Genomic DNA, 26922 nt, shown 5'->3' with positions numbered 1-26922 from the left:
CTCCTCTCTTTCTCTCTTACATCTCTCTTTCTCTCTTTCTCTCCCTTTCCCTCTTTGTTTTCTCCTTCTCTCTTTCTCTCCCCTTTCCTCTTTTTCTTTCTTTTACTCATTCTGTCCTTTTGTCTTTCTTTCCCCTACGTTTTTTGTCCTTTTATATCTCTCTTATGTTGCAATTAGAGGAAAAGAAGAAAACGGTTGCATGGCGAGTTTCCGATGTGAGCACCTCACCTTTGACTTGAGGTGGATGCTAATTGCTTGAAACATGGGAAGGAATTGATTCGGAAGGCTACAAAAGAGTTACAACTAGTCAAATCTACTCGTTGCCATAAGAATGGCTGGAAGAAGGCAGAGGATGAAGTGACGAAATCCTTGACCCAGTGTGCTCCGACCTCCCGCGTCGTATCGACTAGGTGCCAAACTTTTATAGGCAAAAGTGAAATTTATTTGTAAAAGCAAACTTGATCTACGAGGAAGCTTATGGTAATAAGATTGGTATTAGGTTATACATTGTCTCTTGGTTAATGTTAACTGTAACTTCTTGCACTTATTGGATTCAATATTTCTATTTTTGGTGTACTATTTGCATAAAAAAATGAGTTCAAAAGCTTATCCACACCTTTGCATTTGACGTGACCATTTTTGGGAATACTTAGGTGCCTCTTCTGTCCTATGTGGATAGCCAAGTATGAACATTGGAAAATAAACAAAACTTGACACCAATTAGAAGAGCACATGGAACTCATAAAGCAGTCTAGAATGCACAAATCAAAGGTCAAAATTGGTGTCGTTGTACGCATGACTAGCTTTAAAATATGAGCAAAATGATGCTCTTGGACTCGCCCTTGACTCAGCCAATAGTTTGCATGGCTCTTGAAATAGTTTTGCTTTTGGTGTATTGCATGAAGAGAGAGAGACGTACGAGTATAACACCCTCTATCGCAAACCTCAATATTATGAGGGGGAAAATACACCCGCCAATGTGGTTTCGTTAGCACTTGCATGCTAGGGGCAAGCTATAGAGATTTCACGTCGTGCAAAGCGGTAAGCCCATCTTTCATGATAGAAGCTCATCTCTCTCTCTCTATTTGACCCGGTGGTTGCTGGGTTGTTCTGGCAGTCGCTCGCATGCAACAACCATTCATCTCTTCTCTATCTCTTCTCTTCTCTGTCTCTTCTCTATCTCTATCTATCTCTATCTCTATATCTCTAATAGAGAAGGGTGCCATGTGGTGAGCAATGGCACCATCTTCCTTGCAAGTTGAGGCCCTCCACGTGGCATGCCCCCCCTCAGATTTCAAAATCACCAGCCTAAATTCTGGCGCATTTAATGCCAGTGCAAAGCATGGGTACAGAACTAGTCTTGCTAATCCCCTGGGTTTCTGGCACGTGTGGATCTTTTCCGTGACCCCATTCAGAATCCACGTGGCAAGAGACTCTTGGGCCCGTGGGCACGTGAGCGCTCATTTTTGTTGAAAGCCACTTGGCACCTTAGCCAAGTCAGCCAGCCGCGTGGACTAAGACCCCTTTCCACTGAAGACCAAACGTGCACGTAATAATTTTTGCCCGTGGAGACGACAAGTTACGGTGTCCTCTTCCCTCGCACAACGACAAGATTAACGCAAGAGCTAGAACCTGGCCTCGTTTCTGTGAATTTCAAACATTCGATCCTCAGTCATGGTGCAAATCACCGAGTTGTATCCTTTCCTCAACGATTTTATAGCTTTTCTCTTTGCCTCAATCGCACGAGATTTCCACCGCTGCTGCCCGATTTTGAGACGCTTTCGCTCTCTTCTGCATTGGCAAATCTTTTCTTTAATTTTTTAAATTTGGGTTTTGTCCTCCCTGGGAAATGCAAACGGCTTCAATCGCTCAACCTACCTTTAAATCCTTGACTTTACGCTTGTCGCAGTCGGGTGATGATGCCATTGTCCCTAGAAGAGGTACGTATATGAGCACAGTACTTTGAGGACCATAGAAGCGCCTGCATGAAAAAACTGAACTTGGAAATGTAAACAAGTTACCAAACCAATAATAGTAAGTTCGGCGGTGATCTGTGTTAGCTATCGCCAAGCCACGTACGAAAAGAGGGAAGAGATAGAAGTTTGAGGTCTATGCATACAATCCGTTCCCGCCTGTCCTCAAAGAAAGGAATAAAGTGAGAAGGCCTGAAGGGGAACTGCTGCTGCCAATAATCCAAAGTAAGATTTTATTTTGGGGTGGGGACGGGTCTGCCTGTTACAGGCAGACATGCAGTTATTGCAATTGCATGCTTCCCAATTTAAATGACAATACGGGGTCCATGTGGTTATAGCTGACATGGCTGGCAGTATGGGCGCTGCCTTGGATAACCGGGGTCCTTTTTCTAGTCGTTCAGGCCTTGTTTTCTACGATGCAATAGTATTCACCTGATAATACTTGCGGCCTACAGTGTCCTAGAGTGGTGTCTAAGAATTTTAGAATAATATGTTATGGACTGATGCATTGCATTTGATGTGTGCTTTCCTGGATGTATGATGATGGGCTATATGTTTTGTATGCTTGGTGGATCTCTTATGCGGCTTATAAAATGGATTTTTCCGTAGTGACTTCTGAGAAGAGAATTTTCTCTGTCTTTAAAATTTAGCGACTGTGTTTACGTGTTAAGAAGGCTTTTCTTTACATATGGGGATATCCTTGGAAGTCCAGGCTATGTGTGCTTTGAGAAACTAACTTGTGTGCAGACAACTCACTTGTTCTTCTTCAAGCTCTGATTATGTACATTCTGTTGTCCTCATGCTTGTGAACGAAACAACAGTATAGAGTTGCACAGATGTACATGGTGACCAAAATGCAGCAAGAAAATACATCTCATGACGAGGGAGTGGAGGTACTATCGAACAAGCCCTTCAAAGACGAGGAATTGGGTGAAGGCCAATATACGTTAAAAGTTTATCATTTGCGAAGGTATCATATTCCAGCGTCATTCTTTTCATAATTTACTCGGAACTGCAGTTCTATCTTAAATATCTCCACGTTTCTTCAAAATTTTCTTATTGGCAGTTTACTTTTTGCAGCAAATTTCCTTCCTGGCTAACTGCCATAGCACCTGCAAGCTCCCTCCAAATTGAGGAAGAAGCTTGGAATGCTTATCCCAAATGTAAAACAGGTTTCTTCTTAACTTGACCTTTTGTGACGTCCTTCTGTTTGGTGCAACAAACTAAGAAGTCACTTTCAAAAGCTTCTACAAACGAGATAATGTATCTGTGGCGTCCATGGTTGATTTACAAAGCATACCTTTTGCAAATCCCACAAGGTGGTCCTTGTAGGATACAATTCTTTGTCAACAGGTTACACGTTGTATGACGACATCAAGAGAGAGATTGTGGTCAGCAGGGATGTGATATTCGAGGAGTAGGTTTAGGTTTCCACGGGTGAGGAGCCATAGATTCTTGGAGAGCCTGGTGATCATGACGGCCGAGCTATTGTTCTTGACCCTAGCCCCCACAACAGGAGAAGGCTCAGGGTTCTCGTAATGTTCCTAAGTGGTTGATAGAGACACTTCGAGATTCTGGAGTGGCGGTTGAAAGGCAAACTCAAAGTCCAAAGCTGGGGACTAATAGCAAGTAGGAGCCACAAGACATAGCCAGGTGTCATGTTGGCTCTCTAGTGAGCTGCGAAAATGTCTTGTATCTTGGTCTATCTGGTCGTCTCACGCTGTGGTGGGGGGCATGGTTTCTGAGATCTCTGTATCCGATGGGCATATCAATAGTGACGCCTCTCGTCAGGCAGTCTCCTTCGAAAAGAGCTGTGATGGGCTGGACCTCCATTGTGTGTGCTCTGGTCCGTCGCTGCATCGTGTGTGGCTCGTGCATCTTTGGCTGCAACCCTCTTGGCTGCAACCCTCCTCGTCGTCGTCTCATCTCACTGGTCCATACTGTTCTCATGTTGTCGATCTCCTCCTCCTCTAATTCTACATTCCTAGGAGTGGACTCGAATGTGTAGAAATCTGTGACATGTCGCTGAGTGCAATCCACCCCTATCTCCTGCTGAGCAGCCCTCTTATGCTCTGTGATTTGACGCAGAAGGATCTCTCTATGACGCCTTATCTCTATCAAATAGAGGCCAATGCAGGCCTCGTCTTGGTAGTGAATCAATTGGGAGAGAGGCCCGAAGCCATGACCCTCTTGGAAGAGACAATGATAGCGCCGTCGGATCTCATAGTAAACCGGGCACTCCTAGAGTGCAAATCCACTACTCCCTAGATACTACCTGCAGCTTTCCGTATCTCAATCCTCAGCTGATGGGATAATAACCGCATCTGTCCAATGGCAATCCTAAGGGCATGTGAAACTCGCCTGTCCTCCATATATTGGGCTCTGATGATCACTCCATCCTCCGACACTCTTAGGAAATGGCTGCCATAGAAGGGAGTCTTGGTAGGGAACTCTTGGGCCCCTCCCCAAGTCCGTGATGTAGAAAGCTGGAGCGGGTCTAGTTGATCTCATCCCACGGAACCATGGAGGGAACGAGAGCGCGCACGAGAGAGAGAGAGAGAGAGAGAGAGAGAGAGAGAGAGAGAGAGAGAGAGAGAGAGAGAGGCCCCACATGCCTATAGTACAAAAAGCAATATGTCAAAATGACTTACAACATCTAGATAGACTAGAGTGCACATGGCATCTCATCTCGAGGTTATTATAGCACACATCTCAAATCAGGTTCTATCATAATTTATAAAATGGCCTCCATTACATCAGTTTAAGACTGAGGGTCTTTGGGTTTAGATTTGAAAGTCTCTAATTAATGCCAATCCATCCCGGTAGACTGCCCATTTTCCAGCTTTGCGTCCATCCTTCACTTTAGTGAGTTTAATATTCCTTTGTTTTGAGCTGAGTTAGAGTTAGCTCCTCAAATATCCATACCCTTTTACCCTTCAGCTCATTTGTCTGTTGGATAATCTTGTGAGAGAGAGAGAGAGAGAGAGAGATGTCCACGGGAGGCCTCACACGCCTATAGTACAAAAAGCAATATGTCAAAATGACTTACAACATCTGGATAGACTAGAGTGCACATGGCATCTCATCTCGAGGTTATTATAGCACACATCTCAAATCAGGTTCTATCATAATATTATAAAATGGCCTTCATTACATCAGTTTAAGATTGAGGGTCTTTGGGTTTAGATTTGAAAGTCTCTGATTAATGCCAATCCATCCTGGTAGACTGCCCATTTTCCAGCTTTGCGTGCATCCTTCACTTTAGTGAGTTTGTTTTGAGCTGAGTTGGAGTTAGCTCCTCAAATATCCATACCCTTGTACCCTTCAGCTTATTTGTCTGTCGGATAATCTTGTGTGTGTGTGTGTGTGTGAGAGAGAGAGAGAGAGATGTATTAATGTCTGCAAGAGGCCTTGCGGGCCTATGGGACAAAATGCACAAAAAGAGACTCATACAAGCTTCAATGGGCTGGAGCAAAGGGCGTGCTAGGGCCCTTGCTGAGTAGTAATCTATGCTGATCTACTGAGCTCAAGAGCTCAAGCAAAATCAAAATTAAATATGAACACACATAATTATAGCGTGTCCCTTAGAGTGTCGGATATTACTTACTTCATCATCACCCTCATCATCATTGTGCCATTCAATATCGGTCATGGCTGCTTTGACATGTGTGTTAGTCTCACTGAAAGAGCCTCTCTTTGTACCTGTCTTGAGGGAGCCCCCCTATTCTAATCTTTAGTGCATTCTCACGTCTGGCTTTGCGTTCCTTGATCTCTTCTTGAATATCAGCTTTACTTGCTTTTGTATCAACTTCCACGGTCACTTCCTTCGTAATTGTTTGTACTTTATATGACCTAGATCTTTAACTGTAGAGACTAGTTGAGGGGTAGGGGGAGAGGCCTTACAAGACCGCATAACCTGATCGATTACTGCCCACTTCCCGCTTCCCAGGTCCTTCAAGGGGCTGAAGTCTAGCATCATCTCTCTTATCTGTTGCTGTAGATAAAACATCTGCTCATGGTGCCCAAAAATGGGTTGATTCAGACCTCATAGAGGGATTTTTGCCCATAATGGGTCGATTCTGCATACGGAGAGGGGGTCATGGCTGCCACTGTAGCATATTGAGTCTTCTTGGTTGAGATTGCTAGGGTTGAGGGCGATTTCAAAGAAGAAGAAGAAGAAAGAGGCTTGGTCATTCCATGCTGACCATATCTATAGATACGCCTAACTGAGAATAACCCTCTGGTTGGGCTAGGGATTCAGCTGAGCTAGGGGTTACGAAAGGGAAAAGACCCCCCCTCTCCCCCCTTTGCTGCGACCTTAGAGCTATTGCTTGGAAGTGAGGCGAGTTGAACGCAAGTGTGGCCTAAGGGCCTGGGGCGGGGGGGGGGGAGAGAGAGAGAGAGAGATCTTGGGGATATCATAGCCAAAGAGTGTGTTGATGTGATGTATTGGGGTGTAGTACTAGGAGATCTAGTACTAGTCCTTGTGTGAGTCATGTGTGAGTGCCAGGTGTCACTATGGGACTCCCATATGCATTTGGTGCAAGTGTGTGAGTGTGTAGCCTATATAAGGCTTGTACTTCACTTGTCTCATTTAGTAGTGATGGTGATGAATGAATGAAAGCCTTCATGGATTCTAGATTTGTCTACCATTTCTTCACTCCCTAGCCTCTCTCTCTCGCTCCCTCACACCATGTTTCTAACATGTTATCAGAGCAGGTTAACCCTGCCATAGCTGCCTTGCCACATCATGATCTTCCTAACCCTAATTCGTCTCTGGCTGCCTTGTCCTTGCTCCTACCCGATTAGGGTTTCTGCACAGCCACCTCAGTTCGGCCTCCGTTTCCAGCCTGCCTACTACCTCCACAGCTCGCCTTCATTGCTGCCCTCATTTCGCCTCTCTTTTGCAGCTTCTTGCGCCCCTTTCTGCTTGCCTAACCTCTCAACAGCTTACCTTCATAGGCGCCTCAGATCGGGTCTCTTGGAGCAGCATCTAGGCTCTTGATAGCCTCTTAGAGCTGAAGTCGGTGCAGTTTCTCCTTCTTTGCCTGCTGGTCAGCACGCCTTCCAAGAGATGCCTGCACGTGTGGAAATTCGAGTAATTTTGGAGCTGTTTCAACTTTCATCCCCATTTTTAGGGTTTGCAGGCTGTTGCAGCAGAAGCCGACTTCAGTGAATGTTTATTGCAGATTTTCGTCACTTTTGGAGGCGTTTTCGACCAGTTTTGGAGCTGCTCTTGCATTTGCGAATTGTTTTGGAGTTGCTGCTCCGGAACCACCTTCAATAGAGTCATTTTCGGGGCTGCTCCTAGCCTCTAACTCATCTAGAATACCCGATTCTTGGATTGATGACCTGCTGGTGCATTTTGGTACACCTATACCTCTACTACAGCATCTCGGTATAGCTTGGAGCTGGTTTGCTGAAGCGCTTCACAAATTTCGAGCTATATCATTGCATTTGGCGCCCCTCCAACTAGCTTCTTGAGGATTTTGGACCTACTTCAGCACCTTGAGCACTCATCTTGCCCACAAGTGCTCTTTTATTGGTTAATTCTTGCACTTCAGGGTATGTACTTGCTGCTATTTGATTCAGGTTCACTCAGTTCTCTATTTTGAGGAGTATTCTTGCTGCATTTCCATTAGGGTTTGCATTTTGGAACCTCCAAGGTCATCGACCAGCAACTGGACACGTTTATTCATGTTGGAGATATCATAGCCAAAGAGTGGTGATGTGATGCGTTAGTGTGTAGTACTAGGTGATCTAGTACTAGTTCATGTGTGAGTCGTGTGAGTGCCACGTGTCATTATGGGACTTATCCTATATGCATTAGGTGCTAGTGTGTGAGTGAGTAGCCTATATGAGGCTTGTACTTCTCATGATTATGAATAAGATAGCCTTTCATTATGTTTTCATGAATGTATCATTTCCTCACACCCTAACCTTTTCTCCATCTCTCTCCACCATGTTTCTAACATGGTATCAGAGCAGGTTCACCTTGCCATAGCTGCCACGTCATCCTAGAACTAACCCTAATCCTAAACTCTAATTCTGCTCAAACCTTTCTTCCTGCAGCCACCTCAGCCCTGCACATTTCCGCCTCAGATTTAGCCTCGTTTCTGTCTCCTTTCAGCTGCTTTCTATCCTTTTAGGGTTTCTGCAAAGCTGCCATCTTTGTTGCCCATCCTGCCTCTGTTTTGCAGCCCGTTTGCCCTCCTTTCTGCACGCATAGCCTCTCCATTGCCTCCCCTTCATAGCTGCCTCTGTTCAGCTCTGTTAGGGGCAGCACGTGTGGAAATTTGAGCCATTTTAGAGCACCTTCATCCCCGTTTTTAGGGTTTCCAGGCCGCTACAGCAGAGCAGCGCATCCATGTGCATTGGTTGCAGATTTTCAACCTATTTGGAGGCATTTTCGACTAGTTTTGGAGCTCCTGCTTGCATTTTCCAGGTGTTCTAGGGTTGCTGTTGTAGAAGCGCTTACAACAGAAGCATTTTTGAGCAGTTCCTTGGCCTCCAGCACATCTAAATCAGCCGTTTTTTGCATCAGAGACCTGCTACAGCATTCAGAGCTGTTCTAGGGAGCCGCCTTTCACATTGTTGACCTGTTTTTGCACTTTAGAGTGTCCTAGTGAGCTGTTTTTAGGGTTATGGACCTGTTGCAGCACCTTGGGCAGATATCACGCCCACAAGTGCTCACATCGTGGTTTATTTCTGCTTTTCAGGGCATATACCTGCTGCTTTCTGATTTGGGTTCACATTTGGAGCACACTAGGCCTCTATTTCTATCCTCTTGCATACGTGGAGCCTCTAAGGTCATCGACTAGCTGCTGGCCACGCTTATTCAAGCCTTTCTTCAACTACCTTGCATTTGTGAAGGCTGCTGATCCATTTCAAAGCCCTAGACCAGCCTCTTCATTTGCTAGTTATCCATTTCAGCCTGCTGGTTTTGTTACCTCAGTTTGATACTATGGAGCCTTGTCCTCGTGGTCAAGACTCATCAGCAGTGAGCACCACTCTCAGCTAGGGATGAGCAGAATGACAAAGCAATGGCGTATATTAATGTGAAGCTGGCTAACAAACTACTTCATCACTTGACCTCACTAGGAGAACCTGGACAAGCTCAAGAATATTTATGCTACATCTATTGGACCTGAGTAGGAAGCTTCATCTACTGTGTTGCGCGATCTATTCCTCTCTGAGGAGGAAGATGATGCTTAGTTCTATGTGTGTTTGTGTTGAGTCAAATTTAGGTTCTCAGCCTTGAGTTGTCCCTCTAAATTGAATGTATTTGGAGTCAATAAGAGGTACTCTGCCCTAGGTTGTCCCCCAAAAATGAATGTATTGTCTTTCACTTTGGTTTGATGGGATTGACCACCCAATTCAGAGCAAGGGGGGGGTGATGAGTGATGGTTTGCCCGTGCCGGTCGCAAGCTGACTAAGAAGTCGCTATCACACGGGAGGTGTTGGATAGTTGGACTTGCTCTTTGTGTATTGCGGTGGAGGGGGGATTGGCCTACTCTTGCGTGTTGGGTCTCACACTCTTTGCTCTAAAGGGGGGTGTTGGAGATATCATAGCGAAAGAGTGTGGTGATGTATGCGTTAGTGTGTAGTACTAGGTGATCTAGTACTAGTTCATGTGTGTGCGTCATGTGTGAGTGCCGCGTGTCATTATGGGACTTATCCCTTATGCATTAGGTGCTAGTGTGTGAGTGAGTAGCCTATATAAGGCTTGTACTTCTCATGATTATGAATAAGATAGCCTTTCATTATGTTTTCATTCATGTATCATTTTCTCACACCCTAATCTTTTCTCCGTCTCTCTCCATCATGTTTCTAATAATTCACGCCTTTCTCAAGCTTTCAGAGCCCTAGACAAGCTCCTTTATTGGCTGGTTATCTATTTCAGCTTGCTGCCTTTGCTATCTCAGTTTGACACTATGGAGCTTCGTCCTCGTGGTGAAGACTCATCAACACCACTTTCAGCTAGGGATGAGCAGCATGACAAAGCACTGGTGTGAGGTTGGTCAACAAATTGCTTCATCAACTTGACCTTACTACTTCAACCAAGGAGAATCTGGATAGGCTAAAGAAGATTTATGCTACATCTACTGGACTTGAGCAGGAAGCTTCATCTTCTATGCTGCATGATCTATTCCTCTCTTAGGTGGTAGATGATGCTTAGCTCTATGTGGTTTTGTGTTTAGTCAATAAAGGTTCTCAGCCTTGAGTGGTTTGATGGTATTGACCACCCAGTACAGAGTAAGGGGAGGTGACAAGTGATGGTTTACCCTTGCCGGTCGCAAGTTGACTGAGAAGTCACTATCACACGGGAGGTGTTGGATAGTTGGACTTGCTCTTTGCAGTATTGCGGTGGAGGGGGGATTGGTCTACTCTTTGCGTGTTGGGTCTCACACTCTTTTCTCTAAAGGGGGGTGTTGGAGATATCATAGTCAAAGAGTGTGTTAATGTGATGTATTGGTGTGTAATACTAGGAGATCTAGTACTAGTCCTTGTGTGAGTCATGTGTGAGTGCCACGTGTCACTATGGGACTCATCCCATATGCACTTGGTGCAAGTGTGTGAGTGTGTAGCCTATATAAGGCTTATACTTCACTTGTCTCATTTAGTAGTGATGGTGATGAATGAATGAAGGCCTTCATGGATTCTACATTTGTCTACCATTTCTTCACTCCCTAGCCTGTCTCTCTCTCTCTCCCTCACATTATGTTTTTAACGAGAGAGAGAGAGAGAGAGAGAGAGAGAGAGAGAGAGGGGGAGAGAGAGAGAGAGAGAGAGAGAGAGAGAGAGAGAGATGTATCAATGTCGGCGAGAGGCCTCGCAGGCCTATGAGACAAAGTACACGCCAAAAAGGTATCTCATACAAGCCACCGAGGGCTGAAGCAAAGGGTTCACTAAGACCCTTGCTGAAAGCTAAAAAGCTAAAGTGCTAAAACTAATGAATCAAGTGTCGAAATGAGAGAGAGAGAGAGAGAGAGAGAGAGAGAGAGAGATGTGTTAACATCTTCAGGAGGCCTCGCAGGCCAATGAGAGACAAAGTACATTATCAGAGTGACATATGCTCATACAAGACGCTATGGGATGAGGCAAAGGGCTCACTAAGACCCTTTGCTGAGTAAGTCAAAAATACAAAACGCAAACTCAAAGTCCAAAAATAGGGACTAATAGCTAGATTCAATCTCAGAGTCGGAGTCAGAAGACATAGCCAGGTGCCATGGTGGCTCTCCTGTGAGCTGCGAAAATATCTCGTATTTATGTCTGTTTAGTCGTCTCACACTATGGCAAGGGGTGTGGTCTTTGTGATCTTTGTATCCGGTGGGCCATATCGATATTGATGCCTCTAGTCGGATGGCCTCCACTGAGTAGAGCTTCTCTCTTTGATGTGTGCATAGGCTTGACATCTTAGGAGCACGTGCTGTTCCTTTTCCACCTCGCCTATGGAGGAAATTTTGTAGATTCTTTTCTTTCTTGGGATCCTGGGTCTTGTCCACCTGCCCCTCTCCACCTTTGGGTCATGTGAGCTGGTCCTTATTTTGTAGATTAAATGCCCTTTGAACAATGATATATGTTCCCTGAGATATTTTTGCATTTCATAACTCTCCATTGGATTAATTTTCTGTTTGGAATACTGCATTTTTTACCTCCGAGTCTTGCCATAGTTTCTGTAGCTTTTTCTGCGTTATTGAATTTCTGATTTCACATGCACCTTCTGGTATATCAGCAGCCCTTATGCCCCATAATTCCACCCATTTCGTTCCTTCTCTGTGCCATCTAGTGGTCTTTGTAGCTTCCATTGCTTTGTGTGGTATCCTACTTGCATCCATCTTCTCAAGCTTATTGAGATAGATCATGTATTGGCATTAATGCTTCCCCTTTGAGAGTATCATACCAGTCTCAGCGAGTAGAATGGGGTAGGGTGTCTGTACCTTGATCTCAAAGAGTATCATAACAGTCTCAGCTTGAACGGGGCTGAATGTACATTGATCCCTGGTTGTCCTATGAGAAATCATTTATGTAGTGTTTCTATTCTTCTCCAATAAGTTCCAGAGCGCGGGTGCCCATGCTGGGCATCCGTAGAGGATCACTTTTTGCACAAGCACGGAAAATAAAAACTTTCTCATTTCCCAGCTCCATAGGTGTGCCTTCTTGCACTTATTTTGGAGGCTGCATATAGCTTTTAGTCCTCCCAAAGTTCTTTTTTCTATGCATGCATTTCACTTGTAGTTATCTTCAAATTCCAACCCAAATATTTGTATGTGGTGACAATGTCCAAAGGCTTGTTGTTATCTAACCCTAGGTAGTGACTATGTCCAAAGGCTCCCCTTCAAAAGTGAAGTCCATCTATTTATTTGGAGTCCTGATCACCATTACTTTTGTCTTGGCTATGTTGACTGCCTAAGTGTGCTTGCATGTCCTCCTTGTTTTTTGTGAAGAAGCCTATGTCATCCACGTAGATGAGCAATAGTAGGGCATACCTCACAACCTGGACTCCTTCTCTGCTATGTATTCTGATCTAGTCTTCCAATTCAATGAAAAGACCAAAAAGAGTAGGCAAGAGGGGACAACCTTGTTTGACTCCTATGTCGCTACTTATGGCGACCTTTCCTCTGGAGTAGGATCCATCTACTAGTGGTTGTGCTAACTCGGCTAATACTCTCTCTGAGTTATTGAGGGACTAGGAGCCTTTCTATTCTTTCCCGTAGCTTCTTACGTGGAACCATATCGAAGGTTTTTTTGAAGTCTACAAAGTAGCAGTAGATCGCTGCTTTCTTAATCTTGGCTCCCTTTGATGCTTCTCTAATGGTGACTAAATGATCCACTGTTGAGTGCTTGGGACGAAACCCCGCTTAGGATGGTGCCCAAATTCCTTGTGCCTCCGCCCACCTGCTGATATTATGTTCAGTGGTAGTTCCAGACAACTTGGCCATTTAGGCTGCTCACCATGATCGAAAGAGAGACAAAGACATCAAGCGTGTTTCTAGGTGAAACTCCTTTCGAAATCAAGAAATGTCTCTCGTTAAAACTCTTGAAATTGGTCAAGTTAAGTATAACTTGAAAAATAGGAAAAATCATCCAAGAAGGTCCAAATGTAACCTTTCCCTCGTAAAATACAGCAAGGATACTCCCATTTACTCTCCCTCTCTCCCTCTCTCAACAGAGACACTAGGGCCTAGGACAACAGTCGAGCTGGACCCCCCCGAAGGATTTTATTACTTGAGAGAAGATGGAGTACATAGTTCAGCGTAGAGCTGTTCATACATAATTCAAACGTGAATGAATATACATGAGCTCTTAGGCTCTCTTTCTTGGCAACAAGCCACTTGTCAAACTCTACATTACTTTCCTAATTACATGCCACTAAGGGCAACTCTGGAGTCTTTGAAGCACTTGGTCACGCGAACCGCCTCCTAGACTCTTGTTAGGCTCCCATAGCGCTTAGGAAAATAACTCTTCCTAGTACCTGCAAGAATTAATTAAAGCGTACCACCATGGCACCCATTAATTGTTAGCGCTTGCATGCAAACAATACACTGTGGACTAATTCTAGTCACGGTGGGCGTCCCCACTGAACACATGTGCACACATAACAAATATAAAAATATATTTATTTTTTGGTTGACCAAGTCAACGCTCTTGATCATAATTAAGGGGCTTTGACCAAGGGTCGAGGCGCCTTAATTATAGTCAAGTCTCTCCAACCGAAGTTGGCACAACTCTCCAACCGATGTTGGCACATCTTGGTTAACCGTAGTTAACCCTCTTGGCGCATGCCAAGTCTCGTTGACCGAAGTCAACACTCTCTGACCGTAGTCATCTCTGTGGTTCTCTGGTTAACCGTAGTTAACCCTCTTGGTAATATACCAAGTCTCCCCGACCGAAGTCAGGTTTACTTGACCAGAGTCAAGTATCTTTGACCGTAGTCAATTCTTTGACCATTAAAAGAACTCTTTGACCATAATTAACACATATGAAAACTATTTAACTATGATCAGATAAATGGTCAACTGTACTTTGACTTAGGATATTTACATTGTGGTGACATCCCCTTGGCTTCTATTCAGTTGACCTCAATTGAAAAGCTTCCTTGTAAACATCCAAAAGCTGTGGATGTTCGGATAACATGTCTTCATCCATCCACTTGGCATCTAATGCCGTATAATTCTTGAATTTTATAAGATATCTGTAAAATTCTTTGCCTTGGGGGCCTTTGCATATGGTATGGTACATAATCTGCTCTGGTTGAAGGACCTTCTCCAGCTCATCCACTTCTGGTGGATCTTCTGATACTGGCTCTGTAGACTTTGGCCCCTGGAATTTCTTTAGAAGACTCACATGGAAGGCATTGTGAATCCTCCAATGCTCTGGCAATGCTAACCTGTATGCAACCTCATTTATTCTTTCTGTAACCCTGAAAGGGCCATAGTACCTGGGAGATAACTTTGCATACACTTTCTGTTTGCCTTTAAACTTACGGAGCCTAGCTTTCTCGAACTTCAAAAGTACCCAATCCCCTTCCTTGAGATCTAGCTGTCTCCTATGCTTATCTGTAGCTCTTTTATGCTTATCTGCCTTTATGGTTTTGCGAACCAGAATGAAATGAGCTTGCTTGCTGAATCTATCAATGATAGTCCAAATCCCATCATTCCTTGACTTTGATCTTGGCAAATAAAAAATGAAGTCCATTGTATTACTTTCCCATGGTGCCTGAGGCACGGGAAGAGGCATAAGTAGGCCAGGTGCCTTCCGTCTATCATACTTCACTTTCTAACACGTAAGGCATTCAGTAACAAACTGATGTATATCTTTCCGCATTCTTGGCCAAAAGAAATACCTCTCTAAGTGCTAGAGTTGTTGCTGTAATTCCTCTATGTCCAGCATAGGGAGGTGCATGGCATTCCTCCAAAATCTTTTTCCTCATCTCCTGGGTGATGCATAGGCAGTCATCTTTCATTAGATACCCAGCTTTCAGGGAATAGTGACTGGTGGACTGCCCCTCTTGCATTTGCTGTAAAATCTCGCCAAAATCTGCATCATTAGCATATTGCTCCCTCATGCCTTCCAGGTCCTGATGATAAGCAATAGTCACATTGTTGACCTGGGGTCTTCGGGACAAGGCATCTGCCACTTTGTTCCGAATTCCTGGGGTATGGACAATCTGAAAATGATACATGGACAGCATATTTGCCCATTCATATGCTTCTCGGAAAGTTTTGTTTGAGTTAGAAAATATCTCAGACTTTGGTGATCTATTTTAACAGTAAAATCTGCACCGAAAAGATAATGCTTCCATGTATGGATGGCATGGATTACAGCCAATAACTCTTTCTCATAGATTCCCAGATATCTCTATGCATCCCGGAGTCTCCTACTCTCATAGGCCACTACATGACCATTCTGATGCAATGCAGCCCCAACACATTCCCCACAAGCATCACAATCCACATCAAATGGCTGATACAAATCTGGAATGATTAAGATTGGCTCTGTAGTCAGCCTCTCCTTGAGTGTGGTGAAGGCTGTCTTTTGAGAAATTCCCCATCTGAAAGTTGCATTTTTCTTAGTAAGATCGTGGAGTGGAGCGGCTATATCCGCAAAATGCCTGATAAATCTTCTGTAGTAAGAACATAGGCCTAGGAAACTTCGAACTTCATGGATAGTTTTCAGCTCTGGCCATTCGTGAATGGCACGAATCTTTGCCGGATCCATCCGTATCCCATCTTTGGATTTTATATGCCCCAAGTAATGGATTTCTTCTAGGAAGAAATCACTTTCTTGCTGTTTGCATAGAGCTGATGATTTCTCAGCTCTTGAAACACTATAGCAAGATGTTCCTTATGCTCTTCTTCGGACTTAGAAAAGACAATTATGTCATCGAAGAAGGTACCAGTGAACTGTTTGTAGGGTCGGAAGATACGATCCATCATCCTATTGAAAGTAGCTGGGGCATTTGTCAATCCAAAAGGCATCACCAGATATTCATACAACCCAAAAGTAGTGCGGAACGCTGTCTTGTGCACATCTTGAGGCTGTATCCTCACTTGGTGATAGCCACTCTTTAAGTCTATCCTGCTGAAAACTGAAGCTCCATTTAATTGATCCAGCACATCATCAATGCGCAGAATATGGAATCTATTCTTGATGGTCATTTTGTTCAGTGCGCGGTAATCAATGCACATACGGAATGAACCATCTTTCTTTTGTACTAGCAGTACAGGGGAACAAAAAGGAGAAGAACTGGGTTGAATCAACCCCTTGGACAACAGGTCCCCTGCACCTGAGTCATAATCTCCTCTCGCTGAGTTGCACTAACTCTGTATGGGGGTCTATTGGGTGGCTCGCTGCCATGAATGAGTTCTTTGCCATGATCCTCGGGTCTCTCAGGGGGTAGCTTTCCTGGCAAAGTGTCAAAAAAGCAATCTTGAAAATTTTCAAGAAACTAAAATTTATTCTGATTTGCCTCACTTATTTCAGCATGCATTTCCACATCTCTCTCTTTTACAAAAATCATGTAAGTTGAAACTATAGACTTTATTTCTTTTCCAACAGAACTATTTGATACAATGGGAATAGTGTTGAAAATGGGGAGAGGGTGAGAGACACATGATTGGAGACAAGAGCTGAGGCACGAACTGATGTTGATAGATAGATAGATGATATCTCATAGCAAGTACATTGCCTCTTTTCTAGGCTGGGCAGGCCTTATCTTCCCACACTGATACCTCATAGATGAGGTCACACACAAGAGAATCTAGATCCTATAATCTAGGGGAGGAATCACACCTACCACATGAGGTGGCACAAGTGGCTTCAAGACTCTTCACACTCACACAACTGTAGGACACTCCTAGGACTCTAGGACCACACACACTAGGACTCCGATTCCAACAAACCCCTCTTCGGAGCTAGGGTGAGAAACTATGACATCATCCAGACTGTGCATCCTAGGCAATCTCAGAGGCTAACAGCTGAGTATATTTCAGACGTTAAACCAAGCACTCTCATGGCTTAGGTGTCAACGTGATCAGAGACTCAAATCTGAGCATGGATGCATGACCAACTCATAGGTCTAGGGAGTACACCAACATCCTGGAACTCGGCCAGGCCTGATAAAGGAAAGACATAACAACCCCCCTGTCTCCTAACTGGGTACATGGAAATAAGTGGAGCCTTTTATAGGACAAGGCACACAAAAATGACAAATTATTACATCATTTTAGGGGGACTACCCAAGGCAGAGTACCTAACACACATGACTCTAGAAAGCCCACTCTTCATCTATCACCTCATGGAGGGATAGACCAGAAATAGCAGCAGTGTAGGCTTGTTCCTCAGGTCCAGAAGGTGTAGCTTCATCGTCTTCGTCCTCGCTCTGCTCCGCAACCATATTGGCATGTTCTTTGGCTTGTACCTTTGCCATTTTCTTGAAGCAACGAGCCTCTAGATGGCCAAGTTTCTGACAATAATTACATTTAAGAGGTTTTCCTTTCTTCGTGGGCTTATTCTTGAGAAAGAATGCTTTGCCAGATTCGAAGGAAGATTCTGCTTTCTCTGTAAGCCTACGGTCCTCATCAATGAGATGAGCTACCATATCCTTAAAGCTCATATTGCGGCTGACTCTTAGGATAGCAAGGATCTGATTGTACTTGGAAATGTCTTCAATACTTGAGAGAAGTACAGCAACTTGATCATCATCTTCAACAATGGCTCGGATGGCATATAATTGTTGGAGAATTGATCCAAGATTGCTCAAGTGTTCATTGATGGTTTCAGTTTCCTTCATCTTGAGCTTGAAGAGTTTTTGTTTGAGAAATACTTTGGAATTATTGATCTTATTTCCAAACAAATTCTCTAACTTTTCCCAAATGTCATTTGCTGTCTTATCAAAATCCACATGGTGGATAAGGTTGTCAGTTAAAGCTAGGCCAATGATAGCCATTGCTTTATCATTTTGGTTCTCCCACCAACTGATTCTAGCATCATCACCTTGGGGTTTTGGCTCCTTGCCATTGGTGATATTCCATATGCCTTCTCGCATAAGAAGAAGCCGGAGTTTTGTCTGCCAAGTTGGGAAATTGCTCCCTGAAAATTTCTTGATGAACGAGGAGTTTTTTATTGTATCCATTGGTGGGAAGGTCTTAGCTGTTATTACCGCCAGTGTCTAAATCCCTTACAATGTTTACTTAGATTTCAAAAAAGGCCCAAATTTTACATGGTAGAAGCTTCAATTATGCCAAAGGAAGACACAGGACAGAAAAGCCCTAAATTTTTGGGTTAGGGTTGCTGCAAAATTAGGGTTTGCAGAAAATTGGGGCTTTTCTAAATTTCTGACAGAAGAGTTCTCGTTCAACGGTTGGGAACCCTCACATCATGAAAACACCCAAAAAATTCGAGAAGTTGAGCATAAATTGTAAAGGGGCAAAAATTAGGGTTTCAGGCAGGAAATCGGTCACGAACAGGGCCTGTGGCAGTCAAAATGACGACTGAATTGCTGCAGCATCTGATCCATTCCGACTGAGGGAATTACAAAAGGGGAGCTGCAACGTGGGCAGAGAGGTGCAGCATAGAGTTGCGTTGACGTGCGAGTCGATGGCCACGGCCCTCAGATCGTCAGTCGCTAGTACATGCGAGACGCCGCCAAATCATTGACGGATTTTGACACCTTCATAGGAGCTGTCACAGGTCTAGCTTCGTGGGTAGTAGGAGAAGTTGCGTGGGCAACTAGAAGTAGCGTGGGCAACTAGAAGTAGCGTGGGTGTACGTGCACTCAACAGGCTCGAGCAGGTAGAAGATCCGCAGGATGGCGCACAAGCGCGCGTGGGTTCGGACCCCGCAACCAGCACCAGGGAAAATAGCGGAGAGGCGGCAACAGCAATGGGCAAGGCGTGAGCAAATTGTGAGGGAGGCCGACTGATTCAATCTGTTGCTGGTCGGCAGCTTCTCCAGATCTGGTGGTGCATGCAGCGTAAGTAGAGGCAGCAGAAGAGTGGCGCAAGTGTGGCAGCGAAGGATGGGCAGGACGCTTCCTCCATGACGAGTGCTTCCCCTTTGCTTTCGCTCCCCTTCACACGCAGCTATGGAAGGTAGGTGTGCAACTCCTCGTTGATGAAGCTCATCACCTCAAGGAGAGGCTAAGGAGAAGAGGAAATCACGAGTAGCTACAAGAGGAGCTCAGGAGGAGAGGAATGCCACCAGGCAGGAGCTTCAAGGTGGCTCTGATACCAACTGTTGAAAATGGGGAGAGGGTGAGAGACACATGATTGGAGACAAGAGCTGAGGCACGAACTGATGTTGATATATAGATAGATGATATCTCACAACAAGTACGTTGCCTCTTTTATAGGCTGGGCAGGCCTTATCTTCCCACACTGATACCTCATAGATGAGGTCACACACAAGAGAATCTAGATCCTATAATCTAGGGGAGGAATCACACCTACCACATGAGGTGGCACAAGTGGCCTCAAGATTCTTCACACTCACACAACTGTAGGACACTCCTAGGACTCTAGGACCACACACACTAGGACTCCGATTCCAACAAATAGTTCCCCTCTATTCCCAGCAACCACACTATATACTTTGCCCCTATGTACTAACTCCAGCACTCTTTCAGGAAGAGTCAACTGCACTGCCTTGCGATGAAACCAAGGCATACCCAAGACTACATCATGATGTTTGAGTGGAGAAATGAAGAAGTCTTTCTGATCCACATAACTTTGTACATGAAGACGGAGCTTCCCTATCAAGGGAGTGACTGGCACAGGGTTCCCATAGAACATCTGATTGGCATCCAAAGCCGTGCCTAACTCCTCCATCTTTATTTCTAGTCTCAGGGCTAGGTCCTCTGATATGAAATTATCAGTAGCCAGTGGATCAAATAAAATCAGCGCTTGCTGGTCTCTGACTTTGCTCCATGATAGCAGCAATTCTTGTTCTTCTGGGTTTGAAACATGACCCAATATGTCAGGGATTCTTCCTGCCATTGGCTTTTGCGGTCCCCGTGGCTTCTCTGCCTCTTTTCCCTTCGAAGTTGAAGGCTTTTCTGGGCATTGGGCAGCCACATGCCCCGCTTTGCCACACTTAAAGCATTTCCCATCTCTGCAAAACTCAGCTATCTGTTCAGGAGTGAATGGGGATTGCCTTTATATGTCTTTGAAAACTGAGTACCCCTCGGTTTCTGAGGCTGAAACCCTTTCTTGAAAAATCAGTTTTCTTTCTTTCAGCACGTCCTGCGTGCAAGGATAGTACCGTGGATGGATCTTGTAACGCCACAAGATTATCTACTGAAGCTGAATGCATAAGGTCTTGAATGTTCTTTGCGCCCAAAACATTCACTACTGCCTGAATTCTTGGACTGAGACCTGCTCTGATACCAATGTAACCTTTCCCTCGTAAAATACAGCAAGGATACTCCCATTTACTCTCCCTCTCTCCCTCTCTCAACAGAGACACTAGGGCCCAGGACAACAGTTGGGCTAGCCCCCCCCGAAGGATTTTATTACTTGAGAGAAGATGGAGTACATAGTTCAGCGTAGAGCTGTTCATACATAATTCAAACGTGAATGAATATACATGAGCTCTCAGGCTCTCTTTCTTGGCAACAAGCCACTTGTCAAACTCTACATTACTTTCCTAATTACATGCCACTAAGGGCAACTCTGGAGTCTTCGAAGCACTTGATCAGGCGAACCGCCTCCTAGACTCTTGTTAGGCTCTCGTAGCGCTTAGGAAAATAACTCTTCCTAGTACCTGCAACAATTAATTAAAGCGCACTACCATGGCACCCATTAATTGTTAGCGCTTGCATGCAAACAATACACTGTGGACTAATTCTAGTCACGGTGGGTGTCCCCACTGAACACATGTACACACATAACAAATATAAAAATATATTTATTTTCTGGTTGACCGAAGTCAACGCTCTTGATCATAATTAAGGGGCTTTGACCAAGGGTCGAGGCGCTATAGTCAAGTCTCTCCAACCGAAGTTGGCACAACTCTCCAACCGAAGTTGGCACATCTTGATTAACCGTAGTTAACCCTCTTGGCGCATGCTAAGTCTCGTTGATCGAAGTCAACACTCGCTGACCGCAGTCAACTCTATGGTTCTTTGGTTAACCGTAGTTAATCCTCTTGGTAATATACCAAGTCTCCCCGACCGAAGTCGGGTTTACTTGACCAGAGTCAAGTATCTATGACTATAGTCAATTTTCTGACCATTAAAAGAACTCTTTGACCATAATTAACACATGTGAAAACTCTTTAACTATGATCAGGTAAATGGTCAACTGTACTTTGACTTAGGATATTTACATTGTGGTGACACAAAAGGTAAGTAAAGTTACTCCTCATTTCTTGCGAAAGATGATTATAGATAACCCTAGACACTAAAATTGGTGTGGAACCCTTGTCCAAAATCTTTGGACCCACTTGGTAAATGCATGCCAATATACTTCAGCCATTTTGACTATAGATAACCTTGACACTATTGTTGTCATTGAATCCTTGCTCCAAAATTTTGGGACCCATGTGGTAAATGCTAATGAACACACATTAAACAAACTTATCGGGTCAAAAAAGGGCTCTTGCCTTGGCCCTTGATTTGAGGCTAGAGCAGGCTACATCGATGAAATGTTTCTTTGAGACCGGCTGCAATTATTATTGGGCTACCTAGTGGAAATCTCATTAACAAGAAAAGCATCCATATGACTTCCAAAAGTTGGAGACCAAGAGAAGCATGCAATGGAACTTGGTTTCTAAGTGTTTGGAAGGTTAGGAGCAATCGACAATTGGCTACAAGGCCAGGTCAATGTCATTGTTGTGAAGTGTCCATGTAAATTTCATAATAAGATTGTAATCACGTCAAACACTGTAGATTTACTACCGTGATTGTTGTGGGTCTTAGCGATAGGAAAATGTGCTTTAGTATGGACGAAAAACATTGGGAAAGCATCTAGAGATTATTTGTTCATCTTCTTGTTTATGTACCTAACTACTTAATCGTAGCAAAGGTGGATAGATGATCAATTGTGCAGATATGTATGTGTGAGGGCATATGTTTATACTATGTTCCACACTAGGGCACTGCTGACACCAGTGGGGATTTTAAATTGCCGTGTTTGTTTGTGTTTTTGGAAGATGAGTTTGGGCATGTGCTTGGACTCATCTAGATGTATATTAATATATCCACACCTTCAACCATTGGGGTCCATTTGCAAACCTCCATGGAAGATAAACAAGATCACTTGGAGTCTTCTCCTCTCTTGAATCAGCTTAAGAAATGATGTGATGAGGCTAGGTTTAGGGTTCCATTGCACCCTGGGCCAATGGACTCTCCCCCTAGTGCCATAGTCATCAAGATGGATCTATAATGCTGTCCCATGATTTTGGATCAACGACCTTATTATCTTACCCATACTCCAGGCATAAGGACATCTAGAATAGCTATCGCTAGAAAACCGAAAAGTTGACTGCTAGTCCCAAAGAAAAACTGATGTTTGGATAATCCTCATGGAGAAGATAACGAGGAGTGGGATGCCTATAGGCAAGAACTGGTCCCTTAATCCACATTTACCCTTTGCATGTGTGCATTGCATCAAGGATGCCTGGTTAATAACTATGTGAATGCTGCCAGAATGCATATCAAGGGAACTTAGATCACTATGACGTGCATAAACAAAGCACTATTGTATGCTGATATAAAGAATACCGATGAAAGGGGAGAGAAGGATAACACGACATGTTATTGGGTTGTAACACCCCCTCAACCTCATTCAAACACTATCTGCACACACAATGCTCTCACCACTACCATGTCCAAGCTTACTGGCGCACGAATTTTATAGCAATCCAGGCCCCAAAAAGCCTGAATGGCCAATGTGCCGTCCTTTCCTCCCATGCCTCCACTCTCCTCTTGATCTGTTCCTCATGGAAGCACAAGGGTAGAGTGCCAAGTTGCTGGGAGAAGTTAGGGTAGTGAAGGGATGCTTATGGCGAGGGCTAATGAGGGGGAGGGATTTAAGTTAAGTGTCTCTAGGAGGGAAGGTGGAGAGGGAGGGGGGTAGAGGGTGAGGATGCAGTTGAAGAGGGGCAGTTGGTTACTTTGGGATGAGAAGAGGTGACGGTCAGGTCAGGATGATGCAAAAGGAGAATTCTTCGCTTGAGTGGCTTGTAAACCCAAGGGGCTGCATCGTTTCTCGGAGGAAGAGATTGTGGAGCAGCTTTAAGTTAATGTGGAGGGACGTTAGAAGCAGGTTGAACATGTTGTTAGACATTTGATGTGGTTGTTGATTTGCTCTTTGATAGGGTAAAGGAGGATTTTGTTTAGCTGGCTGTAGGAGTTCTGCTTTTTTTTGGAGTGATTACGCCCTTTGAAGATGCTTGCTGTGAGTCTTATTGCTTGAAATTGTTCTTCTTGTTGGCTTTTGGTCTATTGAATCAGTTCGGGAATCATGTTTTGACCCTTCAGATTGAGATCTCCAACCTCTGCTCGTCATTTTTAAGTTTTGAGACAAGTTGAAGGAGTCTTCGTTCTTCTTGGGCTGGTAGCCCCCCAAATACACACCGTTTTTTGTGCCTTATAACTGTGCAAAACTATGTAAGCTTGCTCTTTTGTGGCTTTATAAGTGAATGGCAATCAAATGAGCCAAGTATCGTATTTCCCTGTCTGATATTGAGATTTTAGTCCTTCAACAGCTCAAGATAATGCAGTGGTAGGATTGGCTGCTTCATATTGTGGTGAGAATCATCCCATCTGAATATCACAATATCTTATTTTCTGGTGAGAACACGAGTGTGACCATTCTATGATTTAATGCAGCGAGTAGTTGTCTCTTTGGCCAGATACATGGCAGCTAACAAACATTTTTTACAATTGTTCTTTTACACCAGCTGGAAATAACTTTCAACGTGACACTTGCATCATGTGGGTATTGAGATAGGCTGTATCTTGCCATCATACCTCATGAAGGTCATCCTTTTAGGCGTACTTAATGAATTGCATGTGACTGACCTTTATCCGTCTTGACAATGGGAAAAGGTTTGTGTCTAATTGAGAAGCTTCTCCTTTTCTCCCATCAGATGATATTGTATATGCATTTGTAAACTGGATGAGTTGGTGATGGCCATGCGCAAGTCCTGTTAATACGCACACATGAATCATAAGCTGTGTAAAAGAACTAAATAGTAATGGAATAAAATGTATTACCAAAAAGACAAATAAATTAACATTGGGATTTTACTCCGCATGAATGCACAAGAGCGAAGTGGCATATTTGTGAGCAATGAGAGTGGTGTAGGGCTGCTTATATAGGCTTCCAGGCCCTCAGATACATTACTTGATTGAGTCAATGTAGGCATGATCGATAACTTGGACAATCTCGGGCTGACATGTGGCATCTAAATTGGTCTTTGGCAGGTAGTGGGCTCATAGGATATTGCATTAAAATTCTCCTGCATCAGGTGTCAGATTGATGTGTCCAAACAGTTTGGGGGTTGTCTTGAGCCCTCGGTTAAGGCAACCTACAAAGCACGAATACATAAAAAAGAATGCTAACTAATGAAAAGACTAAACGAAGATAAGGCTCACATGAAGATATGTCCCCCCCAAAGCAAAGGTTCCCTTCAAATAGAAGTATGGCCATTTCCCCAAGGCCTCTCCACAACTCATCATGTGGGATAACTCCTGCTATGCCACATGGCACTCTCCCACATGCATTGAGGATCTTGATTGGATAAATCCAGTTATCTTCATATAGGCTACAAGTTGAGACAGGGCGCATCCAATGTGAGATATAGATGTGGACTTTATGTGATACCCAGGAGACCGAGACAGAGGATCATTTTGCATTCAGATGCCCTCTGTACTATGGCATCCGTGGGCGGCATGATTGTCTTTCCAGCAATGGGTTTGGCCCACTCAGAGACTTTCTAGCACACCCTGATCAGAGATGCGTGGCTGTTTTCCCCTTGAGGCCCAGAGACATAGAGATCAGCTGGTACAAGAATAGAGGAGAGCATAGGAGGGACTGTCAAAGCCCCGCCAGATGACAATCAGGGACAATAGGTGGACTAGACGTAGCAGAGAGCCAGAGTGCACGACCCAACAGACTGGACCTTGGGTGGACACTCGTGACTCACATGAGTACTGCAAGTATCTCCTTTCTACTCATTGACAGGCCACAGGAGTGACGGTGGCACTTGTTAGACGCTACAGAGGAAGGAGGGACTGGGACAGTCTAGACAAGCTGATTAGCAGGAATGATTCATTATTGATTTGCTTCCTCAATGACACTACTCCTCACCAGATCCAGAGCCATTGTCAGACGTGTCTGGTCGATGTTCAGCTGACTGGTGGACTCAGTCCACAGACAACATACATAGGTCCAATCATCCAGATGGATAGCTGATTTGGCGGTTGACAGCAGTGTCATCTCATCATTTCCCTTTACGTTTTGGGTTCTCTCCCATTGATATTCAAGGTATTCATTTATTGTCTTGCTTTAGACACCAACCTTAGGATATGGCTGCGTGTTTTTAGTGGTGCCATCCATAACTTTCATTGTTTTTTTTCCCCCAGTCTCATAGACCCTTCGATTTTTCGTAAATGTTAATTAACTTTCTTCTTTTCCTTCTTTCTTTCTTTTTTTCTCCTCCTCAATCCTTATCCTCTCCTTACAAAGCATCAATGAAAAAAAAGAATGCGAACTAATGAAAAGACTCAACTAAGTTCCCCCAAAGCAAATGTCCCCTTCAAATGCTACAAGTGTGGCCACTTCCTGAAGCCCTCCCCACAACCCATCATATGTGGGATAACTCCTCCTATGCCACATGGCAGTCTCCTCCTCAATCCCTATTTAGGCCTCTCCTACTCCATTTTGCTCTGCAAGGCCTACAACATTTTCCCCCAACACTAAATCATTCGCCATCGCTGGTGAATGCAAAACAATATGATGAGGTAAGATGCCTCTGTATATGGCATAAATATATGAAATGTTGGGACATGCCCCTAAGCTAACATCATGAAAAATAAATATCTCCAACAGAAGCAGCATGATAGAGCTTCATAAGTTCTCCTACCATTCCAACAAAACTACTCATGATCAATTGTAACATCTTATATACATATAATCCTTTTGCACCAAGTAGATTATTGTTAGTATGAATGCTTGGAAGCCGAGAGACCATCTTGTTTCCTCGTTACGTAGAACCAAAAGTCTAAGGCTGCAAGTTCACATGCCAAAAGATTGATAGTGCTTACTAGTCTCTATATGAGCGATAGTCTACTAATGACTATGGCAAGTGGCAAGAAATCCACCATCTTTCCATCCAACTCCATTCTTCAAGGAGTATTGCCAACTTTGACGACTTGTCCGTTGTCATGGTGCGCCTTTGTCAAGCCTGCATATTGTCTAGGAAGGCATCCCTTCTTTCCTCCATGCCATAACACAGTATTGTAAAAAGAAACTAGTGCCAAGAGAGATCATGACATCAGAATTTGTCAACGATCTACCTCTCCTCAGCACAGGAGATTGGATAGGGGTCTGTAACCGGCCCCGAAGAGGCAGTAAAATAGCGACCTCTGATCTCATACAAAGGGCATTGGAAAGCAAAGTGCTCCTCTAACTCAATCTCTTGGCGGTTGCATAGGGTATAGATGCAACCCTCTCTAGGTATACCCTCTGCTTGTCCACTCTCAATGCAAAGTCGGTGCGATGAGACGTGGAACTGCCCGATAGATATCCTCAGGGAGTGGGAGAGGTAGATCCATGTGTACCCTGGTGGATCAATGAAACCCTATGCTGAAATCCGTAGGCAATGGTCTCTATGAAAACTGAGCTTCACAGGGAGCTCGTGGGGTGCCAGCTAGGTCCTGAATGTCTGTAAAATTTATTCTCAGATGACCTGCTTCACCTCGTGATATGTGAGTGGGATG

General features: G+C 44.2%; 1 protein-coding gene across 1 annotated transcript in view; it reads left to right on the top strand.

The window, feature by feature from the left end:
- Positions 1-1527: 1527 nt before the first annotated feature.
- The window catches only part of LOC147893432 (uncharacterized), a 101978-nt gene continuing 76583 nt past the window's right edge, over positions 1528-26922 (top strand). Inside the window, exons 1-4 of the mRNA XM_087386203.1 lie at positions 1528-1694; positions 1910-1940; positions 2795-2943; positions 3054-3145. Coding sequence (XP_087242329.1) covers positions 1675-1694; positions 1910-1940; positions 2795-2943; positions 3054-3145 — 292 coding nt within the window. The 5' untranslated portion in view covers positions 1528-1674. The remainder of the gene's footprint in view (positions 1695-1909; positions 1941-2794; positions 2944-3053; positions 3146-26922) is intronic.

Source organism: Dipteris shenzhenensis, chromosome 15 (genome assembly GCF_047967505.1).
Source record: "Dipteris shenzhenensis isolate YYH24624 ecotype China chromosome 15, Dip_SZ_1.0, whole genome shotgun sequence".
Classification (NCBI taxonomy): Eukaryota; Viridiplantae; Streptophyta; class Polypodiopsida; order Gleicheniales; family Dipteridaceae; genus Dipteris; species Dipteris shenzhenensis.
Note: the sequence above shows the minus strand (reverse complement) of the source record. Positions and strands in the feature narration are given on the sequence as shown.